This window comes from Fusarium oxysporum, chromosome 4 (genome assembly GCF_000149955.1).
Source record: "Fusarium oxysporum f. sp. lycopersici 4287 chromosome 4, whole genome shotgun sequence".
Taxonomy (NCBI): Eukaryota; Fungi; Ascomycota; class Sordariomycetes; order Hypocreales; family Nectriaceae; genus Fusarium; species Fusarium oxysporum.
Window position 1 is genome coordinate 4,922,250 of NC_030989.1, and position 21,934 is coordinate 4,944,183.

At 48.8% G+C, this 21,934-nt stretch overlaps 7 protein-coding genes across 7 annotated transcripts; 4 read left to right on the plus strand and 3 right to left on the minus strand.

The window, feature by feature from the left end:
* The first annotated feature begins 157 nt into the window (after positions 1–157).
* FOXG_04612 (uncharacterized protein) lies at positions 158–1,636 on the plus strand. Its single transcript, XM_018382640.1, has 3 exons — positions 158–842; positions 908–1,095; positions 1,146–1,636. The coding sequence occupies exons 1-3, from the start codon at positions 454–456 to the stop codon at positions 1,445–1,447; spliced, it is 879 nt and encodes a 292-aa protein (XP_018239389.1). The 5' UTR covers positions 158–453; the 3' UTR covers positions 1,448–1,636.
* Positions 1,535–6,139, minus strand: FOXG_04613 (uncharacterized protein). Its single transcript, XM_018382641.1, has one exon. The coding sequence runs from the start codon at positions 5,864–5,866 to the stop codon at positions 1,670–1,672; it is 4,197 nt and encodes a 1,398-aa protein (XP_018239390.1). The 5' UTR covers positions 5,867–6,139; the 3' UTR covers positions 1,535–1,669.
* A 594-nt stretch (positions 6,140–6,733) lies between these two features.
* On the plus strand, positions 6,734–11,793 carry FOXG_04614 (uncharacterized protein; the record flags this gene model as incomplete). The annotated part of the gene is made up of 5 exons (XM_018382642.1): positions 6,734–8,006; positions 8,068–8,599; positions 8,660–8,685; positions 8,755–11,298; positions 11,432–11,793. The coding sequence occupies 5 exons, from the start codon at positions 6,734–6,736 to the stop codon at positions 11,791–11,793; spliced, it is 4,737 nt and encodes a 1,578-aa protein (XP_018239391.1).
* Positions 11,794–12,203: 410 nt separating this feature from the next.
* FOXG_04615 (uncharacterized protein) lies at positions 12,204–12,641 on the minus strand (the record flags this gene model as incomplete). Its single annotated transcript, XM_018382643.1, has 1 exon — positions 12,204–12,641. The coding sequence occupies one exon, from the start codon at positions 12,639–12,641 to the stop codon at positions 12,204–12,206; it is 438 nt and encodes a 145-aa protein (XP_018239392.1).
* Positions 12,642–13,398: 757 nt separating this feature from the next.
* Positions 13,399–15,130, minus strand: FOXG_04616 (amt family ammonium transporter). The gene is made up of 2 exons (XM_018382644.1): positions 14,924–15,130; positions 13,399–14,847 (listed from the first exon to the last, which is right to left on the minus strand). The coding sequence occupies exons 1-2, from the start codon at positions 15,006–15,008 to the stop codon at positions 13,433–13,435; spliced, it is 1,500 nt and encodes a 499-aa protein (XP_018239393.1). The 5' UTR covers positions 15,009–15,130; the 3' UTR covers positions 13,399–13,432.
* A 2,019-nt stretch (positions 15,131–17,149) lies between these two features.
* FOXG_04617 (uncharacterized protein) lies at positions 17,150–18,675 on the plus strand (the record flags this gene model as incomplete). The annotated part of the gene is made up of 2 exons (XM_018382645.1): positions 17,150–18,595; positions 18,646–18,675. Exons 1-2 carry the CDS (start codon positions 17,303–17,305, stop codon positions 18,673–18,675), a joined length of 1,323 nt encoding a protein of 440 aa, XP_018239394.1. The 5' UTR covers positions 17,150–17,302.
* Positions 18,676–20,174: 1,499 nt separating this feature from the next.
* FOXG_04618 (uncharacterized protein) lies at positions 20,175–21,227 on the plus strand (the record flags this gene model as incomplete). Its single annotated transcript, XM_018382646.1, has 3 exons — positions 20,175–20,494; positions 20,561–20,658; positions 20,770–21,227. 3 exons carry the CDS (start codon positions 20,175–20,177, stop codon positions 21,225–21,227), a joined length of 876 nt encoding a protein of 291 aa, XP_018239395.1.
* Positions 21,228–21,934: the final 707 nt, after the last annotated feature.

Consider the following 21,934-nt stretch of genomic DNA (forward strand, 5'->3'; position numbering starts at 1 on the left):
ATATGCAGGAGATGAAAAAGGGACTTGTCAAGTGAAACATGCGCGAAACATACGTAATCATTCATTCGGCCCGACGGCGCCGCTGTGGATTAGCACAGATCGTTTCTCTGCCGTTTGTTTCACATGCCGTGTCTCACTTACTGTACCCATTCTACATCCCAGACTATATGCTTTGATGCCAATGGCCTTATCGGTTATACAGAAGTGGGGTAAAGCCTACCGAGAAGCAAAGGTTGTTCAGCTCATGCAGTGTGCGTATCTCGACTTGGTGAGGTTACGAAAGATGCATGCGGTGAGTAAAGCCAAGATCGTGACGAGAGAATGAACGGCATTGAGGAAAGAGGGAAGAAGAACGGGGTTCTTGGACTGCCCACCCAAAGTTACAGGAGACTTCATGAGTTCTCCTTGAACGAAAAGCCTCTCACCCTAAACTGCCACGAAACCAAGTAAATTATGGCTCCCATCACTACAGTAATCGACAAGACCACCGCCAGCGATAGCGTCGTTAAACTCTTCTACTCCACCGGGAAAGCCCAGCTCGGTCTTGCGTTATGGTCAGGCACAAAAGATGCAGATCCTGAGAACCCCATTCAGACGCCTCAGGAAGTTGGAAATGACCAGTACATCCTCAATCCATCTCAGATGGCAAGCGTCAATTCCCAAGGCGTAGAAAGGGTCTTTGCTCTTACAACAGACAACCCTTTCAAAGTCACCCCAAATGATTCGTACAGTCTATCAGAGATTTCCGAGTCAAACCAGAAGGAACTCCAGAGTGTGTCCATTGGCAACACTACGCTGGCTGCCTGTGGGGATGGTGACAATGCTTGGGTCTACTATAGCAGGTGAGTGAGGCACCGATATGGACTGGAAAGAAGTCGATTGCTAGACAGCTAACAACCTTCAACAGGAACATGGGTAACGGCAGAACCCTTGTAGAATTGGACCTCCAGACTTCACGGAGCACTGACCTCACATGGACCCATGATCTCTGGATCAACTCTTTCGCCGCTGCTTGGTACGATGACACAACTGGGAAACGCTGCGTAATTTACGAGGGAAGTTACCTTGTAGATTATGTCGTCGACAGCGGCTCACGTAAGTATCTCGCTCCCATCTTTCGAAGACTTCTGCTAATTGCCTCAAAGCCGGCACTGCAATATCCTCAACTGGAGACATGCAGCGCAACACTCCAGTAGCCGTCGCATTTGACAATAGCAAAGTCTTTCTTTACTACTGTGGCAGAGGCGCCGCCGGTGGCATTAGGCGCACCATCAGGACTGACAATACTTGGGGTACCTCTACACTTATTGATAGTCGTACCATTTCTCAGGATAGCCAGCTCACTGTGGTGAGGGCCAATGGCATTAATCATTTGTTCTTTGTGGCGAGGGATCAGAATGAGGAGGAGGATGATTACTTTGTGCATTACCCGGATGAGATCAATTAGTTTGCATAGCTGGCAATCAAAACTCATAGAGCAGTTGGACCGTCTTGTGAATGTGACAAACAACATCACATACATAAAGAATATGCACAGATATGAGATAAAACGATGATAACCTTCTGTTATGAAGCTGTTTGTGGCCCTTCTCATATTGACTGCAATTAAAAGAAACATACTCCATATTGACCTTGACTTGCTGGACTAGAGTAAATACAAATTGACCATTCATGCATTCTGAGGATTACTCGGAGCAACGATCGGGTTTCTTAACTGCAAGAACCCCTCAACGGCAGCATACGGTCCATCCTGGAACGCAGGCTTAATCAAATCACCCTTCTTCTCAATACCAAATGCATTATAAACAGCCTGTAGATCCTCATCTCCCCCTTCCGCGACCTGGTCCTCAGCATACGGCTGAAACCAACTCCAGTCTCCTCCACCAAGAGAAGGCAGCAGTAAGTTACGCTTTGGGATATCCCGAGCGTTCTTACTCGTCAGCTTCTCTGCTTCAAGATACCCAGGCACATCGTTGACGGGCATGGTCAACGGCCCTGCGTGGAAGAAGGCTGTCATGGTGTCCATGGCTTTTTGCCACGTCCACGGTGGTAGGAGCAGCTCTGCTGCTGGTAGGAAGGATGAGTACGCGTGTACGGGTGTGAAGGGATCTAGGATAGCGCCGAAGATTGACATCTGGGCGTTGCGTTGGTTCTCATAAGCTTGAGGCTCAATGGCGGGTGAAGAACCGGAGAATGGGGGCTGCCAGAAGGGACTGAAGATTGGATACTGGTCGGTATCAAGACGAATCAATGGATCCGTAGAGTTGCCATCTGGAGTGAAGAAGGTCTTGATCTGATCATAGTTCAACTCATCAGACCCAGGACCCGTTGTGTCAAAGTAACCGACAAGTCCATCGTAACCTGCCTCTTCATTTCCGAGCCGTAGCTGGAGCTCATAGTATGGGGTTTTGTCATCAGCATCCGATGGCTTCAGGAGTGTGCGCTCAGGATCAACCACCTTGACCTGAGTACTTTGGATATCAAGAGGCGGTCCGCTCAGCTCAACGGACCAGCCCGTATTGACGAGGGCAAGTGGCTTCCCTACGATGGAGTTGAGGAACTGCGCGTATGAATCAGGAGCTGGAGGGAGCTTCTGCTGCGCCGTCGTTATCATGCCCCAGAACCCGAGGAGATATTTCGGATCAGCCAACTTGGAGATGAGGATATCAAGCTCTCGTGTATCAGGAGTGGGCTGTGCATCTGGATCAGGACTGAAGGGTAGCCATTTGGGTGACTGGAGAGTCCCCAGAGGACCGCCGACGCGAACCTCACGGTAGAATGTACCGTCTGGGAGAAAGATCTGTATACCGTAGTCGGCATAGTTGGTGATGACCCAACCCCATATTGGCGTCTCCCATTCCGTGACAGGGCGCCATGTCGCGGCGCCTGGAGAAGCTGGGCTGCCACTTGGATCATCAGCGATGCGTCTGACAAACTTGGCGTTGACGCGCGCCGGCTGATTCATCTGCGGTTGCAGCTGCAGAAACTCAGACTGCTCCGGGTTATCCTTGATCACCGTATTCGCGTACTTCTGCCCATCTAGTGTGACCTCTTGCGGCGCGTAAAAGTTGCTTATGCAGGGGTAAATTGGCGGTGGCCCATCCCTTCGTGGTCGCTGATCAATGGCCATGAGCGACTGGCCAAACTTGTCGATGACGTTGAACTTGCGGAACCGGAACTGGCCGTGCGTCACAGGCTTGAAGGGGCAGTGCTCACTGTCGGTGAAGTTGACCAACGCGGCGTACGGGGTAAGCGCTGAGTTACCGTCGATGAGCTGCAGTTTGTCCTGTGTCAGGCCAGCGGGGTCAAAGGTTGCTGCTGTGAGGACAGAGCTTGACTCTCCGTCGCGACCGACGACTTTGTTTTCGGGCTTGAGATGACTGCCCTCTGCTTGCGTGACGAGGCCACTCATGAAACCCGAGAGTGGTGATGAGAGATAGGACAATTCACTGATGTTTGCAAGGAGATTGTCTCGATCCTCTTCTGGAAGATACTCGTCGAGAATACTGGGCGGGGTGTTCTGGAAAAGCTGCTTGATCTTGGCACCCAATGCAAAGCTGGGCTGAGGCAGAATCAAGACACGGCCAGACAAGACGCGAATGTCCTGCTTCTTCTCGCCCTGCCACTTGGACAAAGCATCCCAAAGTGGTGGAGTTGTGTCGCTATCAGAGGGAACACTGATTCCATATCTGACCAGCTTGTTCTCGGAGTGACGGGCGGTGTGTTCATCTAAGCTCCAGAACTCAAACGGAATGTGAGTGTATTCCACCTCCCACTCAGCGTAGAGAGGAAACCATGGCTGTCTGTCACCCCATTGGTCACGCCAGCGCTTGTCGGTAGTCAATTTGTCATGGAATTGAGGATAGAATTTGCCTTCGCCTGGTGTACCTGAGTCATTGCCTCCAGGACGGAGAGCGTGAAATTCGGTGATGAGTGCTTTGGCAGCTGCTGTCAAGACAGTGGGCAGTTTGTTGTCGACCAGACTTGAGATAGTGTTAAGGTTGCTGGGTAGATCTTGATCGTTTTGAATGGTCTGATATGGGGCCCGAATAGCGAGATTATCGAGATAATCAAGCGCCCAACCAGATGGGATACCACCGATGAGAACGGTGGGATCATTTCCACCGTAGAAGACAGGCTCACTTGTCGACTCCACCGTGGCCAAGAGGCTGTTTCCTAACAGAGTGGCGACCTGTGATTCAAGCTGTCCGATGCGGGTTTGGAGTCCATTAATACGGCTCGAGATCCTGCCAGCTTCAGCCTTGAATGCTTCATTCTGGTCATTTCCTTGATTATCACTCTGACCTAGATCACTTGCATATTTCCACCAGAGAGAAAACATGTCCCAGCGATACTGCAGCATCGCTCGGTTGCAAGAGTCTAGCAGGGCCTGGGTGAGGTTCAATTGATTGATACTCTGGATGGCTAGAGGGTCAGGCTCCTTGGGCTGGTTCGTGCTCTTATCATCAGCCTCCGCGAAGAAATATCGCGTGCCACCTGGAGAGCGATCGTAGGACCAGTTGTAGACTGAGTCTTTGGCCTCTCTCTGACCCTCGACACCATCATCGCGCGATTGAAGGAGAGATTCAAGGGCCAGGATATCTTCCTCTAGTTTAGCGACATCCTCTGAATCCCCGCTGGCGTCGCCGCGTGCGTGACAATAAGCTAATAACGCATCCATTGGAGTGGTGCCAACTGCGACTGCAGCCTGTTTTGGATCGCGCAGACGATCGTTGAATCCATCGGCTGGGACAGTCTTGGGTTTGTTCTCGTGATCCCAGGTCACGTCGTACATGCAACCATGACAGAGGATGCGGATTTGACTTTTGAGATCCATCCATGGGTCGGGATTTGCTTCATCTGTCCCTTGAAGTGTCATGAATAGCGACTGCAGGTTCTCTCCATGAGTAAACTCGGCACCCGCTTTCCATAGGGGATCAACGGCATCTTTCCAATGCCATCCCAGCACGTAGTAGCTGGATTTGGCGTAGTCCAGATACGATGGCTCCTCTTTATCTCCATATTCGAAGTTGTCCAAGATGCTGAAGACATTGGCATTGTGCATCTGGAAGTCAGCAAAGAGCTGGTTTCCACTTCGCAGGAGACTGATGTCTGGAGGCTCAACAGTGGGGTTCGGATTCTCAGTCCACTCAGCCAATGGTGTCTTGCGCCCGATAAAGACCTCAGCTTGCTCATTGATGTTGACATCAGTGCCGGCGTGTCCGAGCACGAATGGCGCTACATCAGTCTGTAGATCTGCCTGGATGGGGATATCTTCCAAGGACCAGACATAATCGCTCTCAACGACCCAAGCTTCGTACTCTCGGCCTTTGAAAGCATCTTTGGCACTCGATGGCTGGATGCTATCCAATTCGAGCTTTCTTATGACGATCCAGCGTGTTGGAGGCTGTAGAAAGTCTGGGGTTTGATGAGGGGAGTTGTCACTGGCCGTGGTGGTTGCAGCATCAAGTCCCCGTCGCATTCTCTCTCTCTTCTTTCTAGATTCTGGTACAGAATCGGTTGAGGAGACTCCCGATCTGTAGAATCGGGGAAGTGTCCAATGGACATAGACGCCATGACGATGGCGGAGCGGTTTTGGCTCCGGACGACCACCCAGGTCAGTCAAGCGGGAATTGATAGAGGCTGGGGCGGTATTGTGCAGAGCGACGTGATTTTGAACATCACTCTGGAGCAAGAAGCTATCAAGCCTCAAGAAAGTGTAGTTGGGTTGAGTGATGGGACAGATGCGCGCCGTAGTGTCTTGATCACTGCCCGTACCGCATACAGCTGGATTCAGGACGAATGCATCCAGTTGCATGGGCACCAAGGCGACTTCAAAGTCCTTAATTCCAGTATCTTGAGTCATGATGATCAATTGGCGTACGTTTTTTGTTCTCGGTACGGCAACGATTGTATCTGAACAAGGCCGAGTTCAAATCAAGTCTTCGATGGGGGAGCTATGGCGATGGTCTATTCCAACTACCGCATCTCATGATGAGACCAAGACAACGTTGAGCCAGAAGCCGGCTAAAATTCCTTCTCCATCTGGTAGACCAAATTAGAAACCAGTCTCGCAAGTACTGACGGATTCACATGTCCCCTCATCATGCCTTGATTTCTCAGTCGATCTCATCTTTCCTCCCCCTCTTTTCTCTTTTCGGGCCAAGCCAACACGGCCCGTATCGCATGCACGGCAGCAGATCTGGATCTACCCGCATTCTTGTGTCACAACCTGTCCAACAATCGAGATGTGGGGGTTTTGAGACAAACCTGATAGTCGCATGCAGCATGCAGATGAGGTGGAGACGCAGTGAGACAGGCCTAAACACTTCTCACGCCCCCCATCAACCAAACGTACATGCATTGATCCACATGCATTTAACGGAAAGCTGTAATGGCAACACCAAGTTGCTGGCCTGCTTGAGAGCGTATTCGGGAACATGTTTCTCAGGGTCTATCATGGTCCCCAGCACTGAGCACGACAAGAATCCTAATGTCCTTCCTTTCTCCTGCGTATTCTAATCATTCGCTGTTTCATCTTTCTATTCTAACCTTTTGTTAACTCCCCAATTCTCTGCCAATTCATATCACAACACTACCCTTGAACCTTCAATACTATCTTCTCAGTTTCCTGGTGCAAGAGGAGCAAGCACCCACCGCGTCTTGCATTCAGTACGCAAGACACAGAACTTCTCAGTTCTTTCTTTAGATATTTTTCCCCTTGGCCAGCAAAATGACTATTTCGTCAGACTCCAATGATCGTAATCCTTCTAACAGGGCTTTGAGGCCATCCGACGCTGCAACTTACAGCATCTATGCCAGCTCTGCGGGTCAAAGTCCCGGTGAAAATATTCAGGTTTTGGCAGCAGGAAGTAACCTGGATAAGTTCGTGGCTGGCTTAAACTCCAACCAAGTCATCACTTTATCCAACGCGCCAAACCCAACTGCCAATTTCAACGATTCTGACGAGACCATAAAATGGTTTCAGAACCTTGATGCCGATGCCAGTGGCTCCATCACCGTCGATGGGTCAGCAACAAAGAGCATTGAAAGCTTTCAATTTTCCCTCTCTCAGCCCTGGCCACTCGAATTCAGCTCCGCCAGCGATGTTCTGCTCTTCACATTTGGGTCCACCGGCCTTCTGGGTGGCGATGACACAGGGTCCCGAATTGAAGCACCTGGCATTGACTCTACTGGCAACATGCTGATTTGTGGTCTTGACTTTGCCAACATGGAAGATATCACCGGGTTCACAGTAAAGGACGTCTTCAAGAACGCTAATCAAGAAGGGATGACTGATTACATCCCTCTTGTCATCCTGGGCCTCGAAGTGACATTGAACAAGCCTCCCGCTGACGCAAAACCCAAGAGGAACGCTCTGTGGTTCGTCCCATCAGCGGATAAACGGCTCGAGACCCGTCTACAGTTCCAGTTGTCAGAGTTCGACGACTTGCAGAAACTCTTCTCAATTGCCTTAAACGGCCTGGTGATTGAGAGCGCAGACGTCGTATACAAGAGCAAAATGCTACTGGCTGTGACAGAAAACGGCGAGCAGCCTCTCTTCGATGGTCAAGTGACATTCAGTATCGAATGCTCCCTCAATAGCGCTGGAGGTACAGTCTCTATGCTCGCAGGCGTCGAATTCACTGCTACCACGATTGACTTTACTTTCATGTTCCTCTCCCCAGATCCACTGGCTGGAATACTGAGCTGGCTGGCTGGACTTGCGGATGATGAAGAAGTTGAGACGATCGTCAATGAAATTCTGGGCAAGGAAGAAGGTGGACAAAAGGTTCTGCCGGCCGCCAATTTGCGAAGACTGCGCATTGGACTTGATACAAGAAAGGATCCGCAGAATCCCAGACTCGGGTCCTTTTCTTTTGACATCGAGGTCTCTGCGAACTTTGGCCGTGGTGAGAGCACTGATACTCCTGTCTTCTTGGTCACGTACAATTGGAATCGGTCTAGCGGTACTTATGGTACTCTTTCTGGACAGCTATGGAACGGTAAGTGGTACCATGTTTCGGCAATTCTCCAAATTCGTTGCTGATTGAGACCATCTTCTAGACTTTGACACATCCGATGACCTGGACCTGGAACCAGAAGGAGAGAAGTGGGCTATTTTGAAGCCACTGACGGCTTCACCTGCGTTGTCTATCGAAATTGCCACTCTGATCCCTGGCCAGACAGTGGTCGATATCCCTGACACCCTGCCTTCCCAGATAACCGTTGCGTCCATTGAGTTATCACAGGAATCGTTTTCCCTTAGCTGCCAAGCGACTGCAAACCCGCCATCTCCAGGTTCAGCTCCTCAACCCTATCTCGGCGAGGTTGTTCTCGCTGCCTACTTCAACTGGGGCAGCAACTCAGGGTTTACCTTTGACTTTGGGATATCAGTCCTGATCGACCCTCCAGAGGATTCTGAGTTCGATCTTCCTGCTTCCTTTGTCGGAACTCTCGGGTACAACTCTGCTAAGAAGTCCTGGGAGCTCACAGCTTCCATCAATGGATTGTATGCAGCTGTGCTAGCCGAGTTCTTCCACGATGATGAGAAAGACCATGTTGGACCGCTGATCAATTCCATTGCCATTAATCCTTTGTCTGTTGAGTACCCCATATGAGCAACAGAGCGGTAATAATACACAAAATCTGTGAGCAGCAGGTTCGCTATCTCTGGCGACTTTGGTCATTTGCGGGGTTGAGACTAAATCTCGACTTCACCTACACGTCTAGTGGCTTTTGCTTTCTCGGCAGCACTCAACCCAGCTGAGAGGAATGCCACGATCGGCGACATCTTGACAGATCTTCTTGGTTCTTCGTTTGACATACCAGACTTTGTCTCCGACACCTTGATTGTCGGCGACAATCAGGACGCGTTCCGTATCAACATCCAGAAGATGAAAGACGATTCCAACATCGAGTCATTCCAGTTCCTTGCCAGTCTCAAAATTGGCCAACTTCAATTCCTATTCTCCCAGCTTCACAGCACCAAATGGGGTCCCAAGGATCCTTCAAAGCGACTATTCAAAGCAGCCATCTATGGCTTTGGGAACATGAAACTTGAGATCCCTCTCGTCGGTACGCTGTACCAGCCACTTGATGAGCTGTACTTCCTCTTCGCCCAGGATCCCAAACCGCCAAGAGCACCTGGACAGCTCACTGGGCTCACGCGAGAGGATATTGGTCTACTCAACAGCGGCGTATTGAAAAGCGATCAGCTGCTTGTTGCTGATAAGATTAAGCCTGACAAGGCACAGCCAACCGACCTTCTAGTGCCGTCTGGATGTCACTTCGCAGTCATTATTCGCAACATAGCCAAGGGTGAGCGCGCGTGTCTGCTCAGCTACGGTTTCATGACACCCAAACCTTCGTCCTCCCAAGCCCTGGTCTCTGGTGCCGAGCAAAAGGGCAGAAGGCGCACCGAGGAAGAAATGGACGATGGAGGTCCCAGTGCCCAAGCGCCATTCAAAAAGGATACAGGGCCGGTGGCCATCAGCAACGTTAGTCTCAAGTACAAAGCGAAGACACTGTCGATCGTCTTTGACGCTACCTTCCAGCTTGGACCGATTGGATTCTCTCTTCTTGGCTTCACCCTCAACACCCGATTCAAGACACTGGACGAGTTACCAACAATCAGTGTCAACATCGATGGCTTGGCAGCATCCTTTGACAGGCGTCCATTGACAATCGCTGGTATCATCGTGCACGGCAATGATGGCGCCATGGATTACTACGCCGGTGGTCTGATCATCGGCTTCCGTCCCTATCAGTTCCAAGCAGCCGGCTTCTACGGCGTCATCACGCTGCCAAACAGCAGCAAAAGTTTCCAGAGCGTGTTCGTGTTTGCAAAGCTCAATGGTCCACTCATGACGCTTGCGTTTGCTGAGATCAGTGGAATCTGCGGTGGTTTTGGATACAATAGCAGCGTCAAGTTGCCTTCAGTGGACCAAGTGTCGGATTTCCCCTTCATCAACAGCGGTCGTCTCAGCGATAACGAGAATGCGCAGCAAGTGCTTATGGAACTCGTGGACCCCTCAGCTGGTGGATGGTTTCAGCCACTTGACAGCACGTACTGGGGCGCGATTGGCATGAAGCTCTCTGCGTTCCGCATGCTGAGCGTTGACGCAGTGGTCGCTGTACAGTTCGGTGACTCGGTCAAGCTGGGCATTTTCGCTGCAGCAGTCTGCGACATTCCGTCTTCCAATTCACGACTCAAGCTGGCCCATGCTGAACTGGGTATTGCAGCTGTCTTGGATTTCGACTATGGATTCCTCAAGATCGAGGCGCAGCTATCACCCCGCTCATACATCCTCAGTCCCAACTGCCATCTTACCGGCGGCTTTGCTCTCTGCTACTGGTTTGATGCACCGCTCGCTGATCGGGCCAGAATAGGAGACTTTGTCTTCTCCTTGGGCGGGTACCACCAAGCTTTCCGCGTTCCTGTCGGTTATCCTAACCCCCCTCGGCTAGGTATTAGCTGGGACCTGGGTGGTGGCTTGTCCATCTCTGGAGAAGCATATTTTGCCATCACTACCAAGGCATGCATGGCTGGTGGACGTCTCCATGCTGCGTTTAAAGCAGGACCTCTCTCTGCCTGGTTCGATGCCTTTGCCAATTTCCTTATCAATTATCGGCCCTTTTACTTTGACATGTCAGCTGGTGTCTCAGTCGGAGTCGGATTCAGCATCGATTTCTGGTTCATCCACATTCGCATTTCAGTCCAAATTGGTGCTGAGTTGTACCTCTGGGGACCACCTGTTGCTGGTCGCGTTCACGTTGACTTCTGGATCGTTGCTTTCGATATCAATTTTGGCGATCACCACCCCAAGATCGACCCTGTCAGCCTGTCCGAGTTCTACGAACTTGTTCTTCAGGACTCGCCTGCATCATCCTTTGCCTCTGCCTCTGCCCTGGTTACAGGGAAACAGCAGCAGGAGCCCATTGTAGCGTCCACTTTGACTAGACCCAAGAATGAGGCACATAACTTCCTTGCTGAGTCTGGATTGTTGAACCCTGATGACCAACCAGAGCGAGGACAGGAAGACCCCTGGACTGTCCGAGCTGGTGCTTTTGTGTTTGTTGCAGAGTGCAAGATGGCCATAAGTACGGTCAAGACAAGCGAAAGTGGTACTCCAATCTTTCAAGGCAGTGACGTTTTCAGCAAGCCAATGGGACTGACAACACCCATGAGTTCGACCCTCCAAATTCAAGTGATCCATGAGGATGGAATCGACCGCGAAGAGGACTGGCAGTTCGAGAGATATACCCAGATGCTTCCGAGCGCTCTATGGGCAAAATGTAAGTTCTCTTTACCGCTTCGGAAACCCTAGCTGACCCATCCCAGATGACCGCCGGACTGATCCACGCCAGAGTGGAAACAACGTCGACGATTTGCTCAATACCAATGATGGCAGCCCTCCTCTCATGACAGGCGTGAGAGTCACTGCACCCAGGCCTACCATGTCTCCTGATCCATTCCCAGCTTACAAGGTTGCAGACGCAGACCTCCAAGAGCTGACCGCAGAGCGGAAGTTGCCTGTCATGGTTACCGCTGAGAATGCATGGGAACCAGTTAAGCCGAATGATGTTGTGAAGCAGCGATACGAAGACATTCATGAGGCTTGGGTGAACCCTTCGCTGAAAGAAGAGGGACAGCAAAGCTTCGTGGGCGCCTTGGCCGAGGGCTTGGGATGGAGTGACGTGGGTCAGTTGAAGAGCCTTGCTGGAATTCCGGGTAGGCTGAAGAGGGGCTTTATGAACATGTATGTCGCGTCTCCATTACTGACTGCTTGACTTGGATGATACTGCGTGTATTGCTGCTTTTATTCCAAACATGATGACGGGCAGTAGCAAGAATAAATTGAGAATCACATGTTCTTGAGCCTATTAATTTTTCATATGTGCATGGTTCGTCTCCAACTTTTACTGTAATTCAACCCTTATCTAGATGCCAATAAAGCATTATATAAAGAAGACCAGTCGGAGGTCGAGCTGCTTGTGCCACGCCACGTTGCGCATGAGGCACCAAGATCTTTGGTCCAGTTCACGTTGTGCATATCAGAGATGAAAGGCTGAGCGCAAGGCAGATCAGCACACCCCATGTCCCTGTATCCCATTTGCCCCTATTTCCAAAGGCACTGTATACCTCGAGGCACAGCTTCTCAGCGTGGCCCTTGGTGCACATGCGTTAAGGAAAACTTGTCTTAAACCAAGAGCTCCCAAGCTGCCTTGGCAGTAATGCCCAAAAGCACAAATGAACTTGCGGCAAAAGTGGGGAAGCGCAGGTTAAGGTTGTTGGTCGTGACGTGAAAGATGCTGTGAAGGAATCTCAGACCGACATAGCCCCACGCCAGGCGCACCGTGACCTTGTCCTTAACACCCAACAAGGTCAAAGCAAGCATTACGGCATAGAACTGAGTAGGTTGCTCGAGCAAGTTATTGAAGTTATCAGCCGGCCACTGCACATAAGGAGGCAGTTTTTCTGCTTTCTGCCTCTTAACAGTGGCGGGATCGAACGTGACGTCGTACTTAGAAAGCGCTGGAATTCGGCGTGCATACAAGAGGCCTTCCATTGCGAATGTCCAAGTGCTGAGGCCGACCAGAGGACCCAGGAGCGGCAGATTGTGAATAGAGGGAGACATGATGCGTATCGGAAAGTTGTTTTATAGATGAATGAGTAGGTGTAATTGTCTCGGTATAGGTATGCAGTCAAGGGAAGAGCTGCGCATCTATGATAGTGATTCAATAAGTAATAAAGCAGAAATTATAGAGATTTATATATTTATCGCTTTGCTATGCGAATATAACCTCAAAATGGTAAGTGGTACATAAATCCGTTAAGTCCGCCAAGTCCGTCAAGCTTACTAAGTACCAACCGCTTAAAGAATTTTCCTACTCAAATTTATAATCAATTCAGCCAAACTGACTCAAGAACTTAAATTAATCTAAATATGGAACATTTCTATCGCGACTCTATCCACATGCTGATGGATATGCCAAGAAGGGTGTATTATGTCGCGCGATGAGATTGTCACTGTTAAAGGGGTCTGCTGAACCTCGAGCTAAACCTGTTTCTTAGTGGATCTATTACGCCTGGTCTCGCCATGACTTATGCAATGTAGGATTTGCCAGTATTCTAAGGATTTAACAAACTTACTATATCCTCCTTTCGGGCTCCAGAGTGTCGGCTTCCATTAATTTGCAGAGCACGCGGCCTATGGATAGCCTTTTGCGTGTAGGAAGAAGCATTGAATATGGTACTAGGCGTACTTGGCAATTAGCACCATCTCAGCTGAGGATCTTTATTGCTTTTCTATTCTCTCTATGATTGAACTTTAAGCTGGGCTGTAGGAATACTTGAGTATTTCTATCAAGACCTATCAGATCGGTCTGTTTAGTGTTCACACACACATATATATATACTTATACCTATTTAATTATAGATAGGTTCCCTACTAGGCCCTGCCTTTTCCTTATCTGCTGATGTCGTACTTCCATGATGGTCTTTAGCTCCAAGCTCAAGGTCTTGACTGTGTAAAGACTCCCCTCTGCCTTGTATACTTCCAGTCCCATGTGCATGGGCTTCGCAGGGACCAAGAACATAAGCATCTTCTCCATGGACTGCATCATCTCCCAAAAGCAGCTGATCCTCTGTCATTCTAAGTGGAATTCGTAGCACATGCTTAATAAAGAGCATGATAAGGCTGGTCCAGACAAGGTTCCAGCCGATTATAAAGCATGCACCCGCCATTTGGTACCCAAGCTGCATACCGTTACCAGCGATGGCTCCTCCGGGATTGGTCAGACCAAAGGCTGCGCAACCATCCACAGTGGCCCAAAGACCTGTACCAAACCCTCCAACAACACCAGCCACCATGTGCGTGTGCATGACACCAAGTGTGTCGTCAAAGTTGCGCTCCAGGAAGGTCATCTTCTTGGCCAAGACGTTCATGGTGAACCACGGAACGGAGCCTGAACCAACACCAAGAAGAATCGCGCCCCAGCCGGCGACAACGCCAGCGGTTGGTGTGATGGCAACAAGGCCAGTGATCATTCCCTGCACGGCTCCAATGACGGAAGGCTTCTTGAAGTATGCAATGTCCAGACCCGTCCAGACGAGAAGCGAGACAGCAGTGCAAAGATTCGTGTTCAGCACTGCGACTCCTGCGTCGGCAGAGGCTGCGTAAGGATCACCACCATTGAAGCCGTTCCAGCCAACCCAGAGGATGCCCGCTCCAATGAGAACTGCCAGAATATTGCTTGGTCTGGCATCTGCACGATCACTGCTGAGTCGTGGTCCGATCCAGTAGCTACCGATAAATCCTGCTGTACCCGAGGACAGATGGATGACATATCCTCCAGAATAATCGATAACTCCGAGCTTGAAGAGGAAACCTCCTCCCCAGATTGAATAAGCCCCAACAGTGTAACATAGAGTCAGCCACAGAGGAACATATATCATCCAGGCGTAAAAGTTCATCCGACCGAGGAAAGCTCCGGCAGTAATGACCAAGGTGATGGCGGCAAAGACGAATTGGAAGTACACCATAGTGGCCATGGGGAACTGCTGACCAACGCCGATGGAAGGAAGGTATGATTGCTTCAGCATCGTGTCAATGCCGAGGACATTTCCGGGTTTGGCAACGAATGGAAGCATATACTCTCCAAAGGAAGCCTTGTAACCCCAAAGAACCCAGCAGAGCAGCACTGAGGCAAATGCGTATAGGGCCATGAAGGCACTATTAATGGCCCATTTTCGTTTCATGATTCCTGCATAGAGGACCAAGAGACCGGGGATCGATTGTAGCGCTACGAGAGAAGCGGCTGTAAGTTGCCATGCATTGTCACCTACGCGACGTCAGCCATTGAATGCATGAACGAGAGATGGTTGCCCTCTTGGACGATAGAATATCTAACCACTTACCACTTCCAACACCGGCTTTGGGGTCTGGTGTCCACCAAACGACGGACGAAGTGGCTGCAGCAGCCGAAGACGTGGTTGTTGCCATAGCTCACGCTATTAAGCACCGTACTGCGTACAAAAAGAACACAGTCTTATGACGTTCCAGCGCAGGCCCACGGGAGAGTCTTCAAGTGCCGGGAATAACGTTTGGGGGTTTTAAGAGCTGGAATCAATGGTGTTGGGAAGGAGTATTTATTCTGATTCCAATTGGAAGCGTCACCATGTGGATCAGCTTTATTATAGCCAATGTCAGTCACGTACATGCCAATGGCTTGAGATTGCGAATTTACGTAAGTCGAAAATCATCAAGATTGTCGATAAGTATTATCAAGAGCATGCAGAGTGGGTTTGTGCCGAGTTGCCGCAACTGTGTGGTATGTTAAGCTTCTAAGCCAGAACAAGGTTATCGCAGCATTGTGGTTGGCGACTGCGTGTTCGATCTTTAGCCAGAACACCTGTCAGTCTAATAAAATTAGACCAAGCCAATAATACGTCAGAAAATAACTTTGATTGTGTCTGTGTGCGCCCAAGTCTTGAATGCTTGGGTTAAGTCTTACCTTTTCCAAATCTGTCGGGGCTAACAACCTTTCTGAGTCTTTATATTATATAGCTTTGGTAAGCCAGTCAGATAGATAATGAGATTGCCCGTGGGGAAATGTCTTGGCAAAAGCTTGTCTGACTCTAAATATAGATCCAAGCATTATATGTGCAAGATCGGACTAGTCGTGGTAAATTGCTCAAGACCTACTCCGTAACGCTATCTTATCTCGGCTTAGACGGCAGCTACATCGTGGCGTCAGCAGAAGCTAGTCTAGAGGTTGACGAAACCGAACCTACTGTGGCTTGTGAACTGATAAGATATATCGAATAAGTGGATAAGACTCTCATGAGATAGGGGATTACTAGGTGATGGATGGTATGTCGTCTGGGGAGGGAGATGGTTGGGCCAGTAAACGGCGTTTGTCTTATCTGGCGCTAGTACATAATTAGCTCTCCCGAGCCGATATAGCCGAGTTATACAGATATGTCTTAAGACATGTATCCCAAGCGTGTATTTTCTCTTATTAATTCCTAGTTCCCTTTCTCGAAGGTAATTATCTTTAAAAACTAACACCAGGGCAAGTTTGTTTATTGTTAGTATCATTAAATACTGCTATAGTATTTATTAATCTGATTATTGTGCCTCTCACTTTCTAGTGAGCTTGCCATATGTCTTTAATTGCAAGTTGGGAAATGCTTTATCTTTAAATTAACACGCAGGAAAATATTACAAATATATTTGTATGGACCTTGACCTGAGTTATGCTCTTGGGTGGAAATACCCTTTTTTTTTAGTAGAGTATAAATCAGCGACCTTTTCTAATTGTAACCATTTTGAAGGTGAAGAGCAACAACAAAAAAAAGACTGCACAAGACGATATCTTCCAATACTCTCAGCTGCAAGCTAAGTGTAGGCTGCCAGCTAGGTTCAATCAAGAAGGGGTCTTCGTCATAAGATAGAGAATTAAACAAGCAGTTCAATGATATCAAAAATACGAAGTAAAAGAGTATAAAATTGTATATGAAACAGCATGGAAAAGCTAAAGTCCTAAGGGAGATCCGTCCCTTTGTGTCTGTCGCCACAGACATCCATCTGACCCTACCGAGGCTAGACCTCTTACCCTGGAGTGCTTGCCACAACCGTGATAATATTTAATGAAGACTAGTTTATAGACAAAAGCTACCTACTGCATGCTTAACAAGATTAGACTTACCGAGAGTTGGGCTATTGAAATTGCTGCTGGTATCTTCTAAAGACTACTCCGTACTTGTGCACGACTAGACAAGCTTTCTTATAGGCGTGAAAGTTGTCATCTTACGTCTAGCCTAATCCCAGAAGAAAGCCCATAACTTGTAGACAAAGCGGCGGAGCCCGGAACCGGGAACCAATGTATTGGGTCAGAATATCTTATTCCATTACAATACAGGTTGCACAGTCTTCTTCCATGTCTTCCGGCTTTCAGTGGCTTCCAAATTGCTATTTGCCGTTGGTACCTCCCGTGCCTATATTTTGACGGTGACTGCGGGGCTATTCTCCTGATGCCACTTCGGCACTTCGTTTAGGCGGATAGCCCGGTGTTGACTCGCTATCGGTATAAAGCGGAAGGGTTATCTGCTGAACGATAGTTACGAAGTACCTGATGTGCCCGGCTCGTCGCTGATACTTCATCTTTGCAAATATTGCTCCATCCAAATTAACTCTCCAACCTAACGCTTTTCTAGAGGCTCCAGTACAAGCTGGTCATATACACGCACTCTTCTTTTTCAACCTAGTTGCTACTCCTGTGCCCGACGGTGCACATGGCGCCATCTGTTGAACACTTCAAATTCCGTATTCTTATAGTGGGCGCCGGACCCGTCGGGTTGACCGCGGCTACAGCACTCAGTCAAGATGGGCACTCTGTAACTGTCCTCGAACGACATCCTGACCTCCAGGCCCAAGGTGGTACACTTACGGTTCAACCAGCCGCCGCACGAGCGTACACGCACATTGGGCTCGGCGCAGCTCTGGCAGCTATCAGCATAACTGGCCATGGCCTCCACTTTTGGTCGTATAAGGACTCCTCTGGGCCTATAGGTGTTGTGTCTTACGGGAACATGAAAGCGTTTATGACTGAGAGGCCAGCTGTGCAACGGATGGCTTACGATGCGTCGATCGTAGCTGGAGCGACTGTTTCGTTTAATTGTCATGTCATCGGGCTAGACCAGAACGCGTTGCCCGTCAGATTGTGGACGGCAGATGGCCGAGAATACACCGCCGACCTCATAGTTGCAGCGGATGGAATCAAGTCTAAGATTCGGCAGATGATATACCCGGATAGAGATGTCGAGCCAGTCCCTACTCGCGAGTGCATCTTTCAATCCCAGGTACCTCTTCACATCCTCATATCAGACGATCGCGTGGCTCCCTACCTCGCACCAAATACCGCCCACGGCACACTGGGTCCCGGCAAGTTCTCCATCTGCCGAGCGACAGCAGACGGCAACTTGGCAATGACATCAATAGCGATGGATTACGGACCGCCACCCGCACAAGGCGATATCAACGCTAGTTGGACCATGCCTGGCGATCCTGATGAGCTTCGAGACATGTTCAAAGCCTTTCCGGTACCGCAGCGCGCCTACCTGGAGCACGTAAGCAAATGCACGAAATGGCGTATTGCCATCGCTGCCGAGATTCCCAAGTGGATCGGCAAAAGCGGCCACGTGATCCTTGTCGGCGATGCGGCTCACGCCATGGTTCCCCACGCTGCGCAGGCGCTCAGCCAAGGCATAGAGAGCGTCGTAGGTCTCGCGCAGATCTTACGATGGGCGCGGCCAGAGCTGAACGGTACGGATCTGCCGCAGCTGCTTGAGCGGTTTGAGAAATTGCGGCGGCCTAGGGCTGATAAGTTCATCAAGTTGAGTTTGAACAATGCTGGGAATCACAGTCTGCCTGACGGGCCGCAGCAAGAGGCAAGAGATGCGCAATTGAGGAAACTCGGTGACGAGCAGCCAAACGTTGATTGGGATGAGGTCGTGATAGACATTGATGCTCCAGAGAGGAGCATGGAGTTTACCAAGTGGGTTAGGGACTATGACATTGTGGCTGAGGTTAGTATATAGCATATTCACTTAATCACGAGATAGCTAATGAGCAGCAGGTGAATCAATTTATGACAGCAAAGCAGTAGTCGGAATATTATACAAGCTTCATTTCCCCTTTATGAGAATAACTCCACTAATCTGTCAACACTGATATTTGCATACTCTCCGCCTTCAGGCAATGCTATACCCACAAATTGGGATACTTGTTTAAACGTCCAACTTTCAGCTTTCTTACGCCAGGCGTAGACTCGATGTACTCGCCATTTCAATAGTCCGAGAAGTGGCGGCGCCACAATGAAACTCTGACCACAGTGCGGACACATCCTTCCGACAGCGGGAGGAGGATCACAACCCGTAGTGGCTAGGATTAAAGCCACTGAACAGCCAACGGTAATTTCCGCCGTTACTCTGATGCAAGAGTGAACAGTGAGTTCGGTGGTCTTGTGTGAGAGGGAAGAGATGACCTTTGGATGCTGGTCCCAGTTGCACACACAGCAATTGCCATCCCCAATGCGTTTCATAAGTACTGCTTGGTTTGAGACCCTTGATAGTTACTCCAATCTCGTGCAAGGGTTCGGCATTCAGCTGACCAGCCATTACTATCATTGTCTCACAAATGATATAGCACGGAAAATGAATTCTCTCGAATTTTACCTGAATAAGGAAGTGATTTCTGCATTGGGCTCATTTAATTGACGCCACGCAAGCCATCAAACATTCTTATTGCACCACAGGTAAAAGTTTTAGCATACATTGATCCACACTTGTTCTCGATTGAACTGGGCTTTCAAGGTGTTTGATAGACCAGTCTACAGTAGCGGAGACGATACGTACGTTCCAAAAACGTTACACCTAACAGATGATACCCCAACCTCTGGCGAACCTGAACATTTCCGCTCGCCACCAGAGTCACGATGGATGGATAATAAGCCAGGTCCTGATTCCAGGCTGTTGTGTTCGATATTCATGTGCGAAGAAGCTAAGGTTGCAAAAGTCTAACCGACCTTTCCTCCCGAGTTTCAGTGAGGCTTTCTCTTAGTTATGCTGAGAAGTCTGCCTTTGAAGCAGGACATTGCAAAATAGAAATATGTGAGAGCATTGAGCACGGTCTTTAGAAGTCAGAAGATCATCAATGAGCAGGGCTGAAAGCCCCTTTTGCACACGGACATTAGATTCAGTTGGGGGGATCTTAGACACCCAGTATGCTCTATTTGATGCAGTATCAGAAGCTAGTTACAGATATCTTGCTGCATGGACAAAATATCGAGGTTCTCGAACTGTAGCCGATATGTGTTATTGGTTGTTGAGCTTTGCGGCTGAGAGGATTTTCCTCCCGCGTGATATTATGTGCAAGGTATTTATGCAAGCCACCTCAAGTCTAGATTCTCGGCCTTCATGTTGAGGTTGCTAAACGAGTGATATTTAGTTGAGGCGGGGTTCCGTCCTTTTGCCTTCCTTGCCCCTTCACCTCCTCTATTAACGCGTATTGAGCAGAAGGCATTACTTCCCTCTCCAAAAAGGAAACCCCATATTCTTGACACCAAACAGAGCTGCATCCGAAGGGAGACGAATGCTATAAGTCACAATGACCACTAATTTGCACAAACCCGATCCTGTGCCTCAGCCACCGGCACAGAAGCTAGCCCGACGAGACGATATTGAGAAGCTGATCTCTGGCACACTTACCCTGACAGTTGCCCCAGATCCAACATGCGGATATGGCGCGTTTGGCCAAGATTGGTTATGTCCGTTGGGGGGGCGCTGTGTATGGGAATCAGGCGAAATCAACCGTGCGTGGTGCGAATCAGGCCGCCCGCCCGCAACTACGTGTTTTGACAGCACCGACTACTACGACCCAGCCAAATGTAACATTGAATGCCAAAACAACGTCTATAATGTTTATTGGTGAGTTCAAATATCTTTTATTTCTTTTGGCAGTTGGTTTATTCTGACACACTGTTATATCTGTAGCGGTTCGGCTGCCGCGCCCTTGTGCGGTACCTTTGCATTTAGCAACGGCGTTCTCGCCTATGGGTGCAGTATATCCGCATTCACTATCTTATACGATAGTATAACTTCTCTATACCCTCGCGAACTTGACACCGTGGTCGTTGTGGATGGGCATCAAGTTACGGGTGAATCAATGAATTCGAATTTGGCAATAACTATAACAAAACTAGTATCTGCCACAAAGACAAGCCTCCCGATTGCAACATCTGTACCTGGATCTACGTCTTCCAGCCATAGGTCAGGTACTAATGTTGGTGCGATCGTTGGTGGTGTAGTTGGCGGCCTGGCCGTCATCGTTATAGCAATTATTGGGTTTATGTTTCTCCGCCGCCGACGAGGCAGAAGGGAGAATGGATCTGGGTTGGACTCAGGCTCGTCACCCCAGCCTCAATTCATACCTAACATACAAGACATGGCCCAAGCCGGACACCAGTACGATACCGTGCCGGTTCAATCAAGCCCTGCACCCCCTTATCCAAAGTCGCCTCTTGTTGAGGCAGCCAGCCCCTCATCTCCTCATCCAACGTCGCTTTTTGTTGAGGCACCCGGTCCGGATACTGTATGGAGTCATGAGCTTGACAATGGGAGGACGGGTCATCATCGTGGGTCGATTCAGGAGATGGGTTAGGATTTTCAATTTCAAGTCACGGTTTGGGTTTTTTTGGTCGATGATTGTTCCAGATTGAATTTGAATGTGTGAAGGGTAGAATAATTACATTTGCAGTGAAATAATACGTTCCGGGACTGTTAAGAACTGACAGGTCTACTAATTGTGGGATCTACATGGAAGTATTATCCAGGCAATAAAGACAGAGTTTAAGTCATAATACACGACGGATCGCCTAGCAGATTATGATTTAGATAGGACCCTTTGATTTTAGTAGTGCTACCTGCTCTCGCGAAATAGCACAGAGCCGGGGCTACCTTATATATATGGCTAAGTAGTTAAGGCTTATGCTAATAGAAACTAATTATAGTAATATTAACTTAATAAAGCTTTATTTACTAAGAGGTAATAAATATTTAAGTTATATTAGATTTTAAGAATACTTAGTTATATTCTTTAAAACTAACTTATGAACTTTAAAGAAAAGATTTTTTAAAGATTTTTATTATAAAAAAGATAACTATTTTACTACTTTGAGAAAAGGTAAATTATAAGCTATTAAAAAGTTAAATTAGCTAATATATTATAATAATAAGTAGTAAGGTCTTATATTTCGCATAGGGGCGCCTAGCTTGAGCTAACTATTTTCCTTGGCTAATGCTATGCTATAATGTCCGAGGTGACTTACTAGATCCTCTCTTATAAGATGTGTTCTTGCTGACGATTAT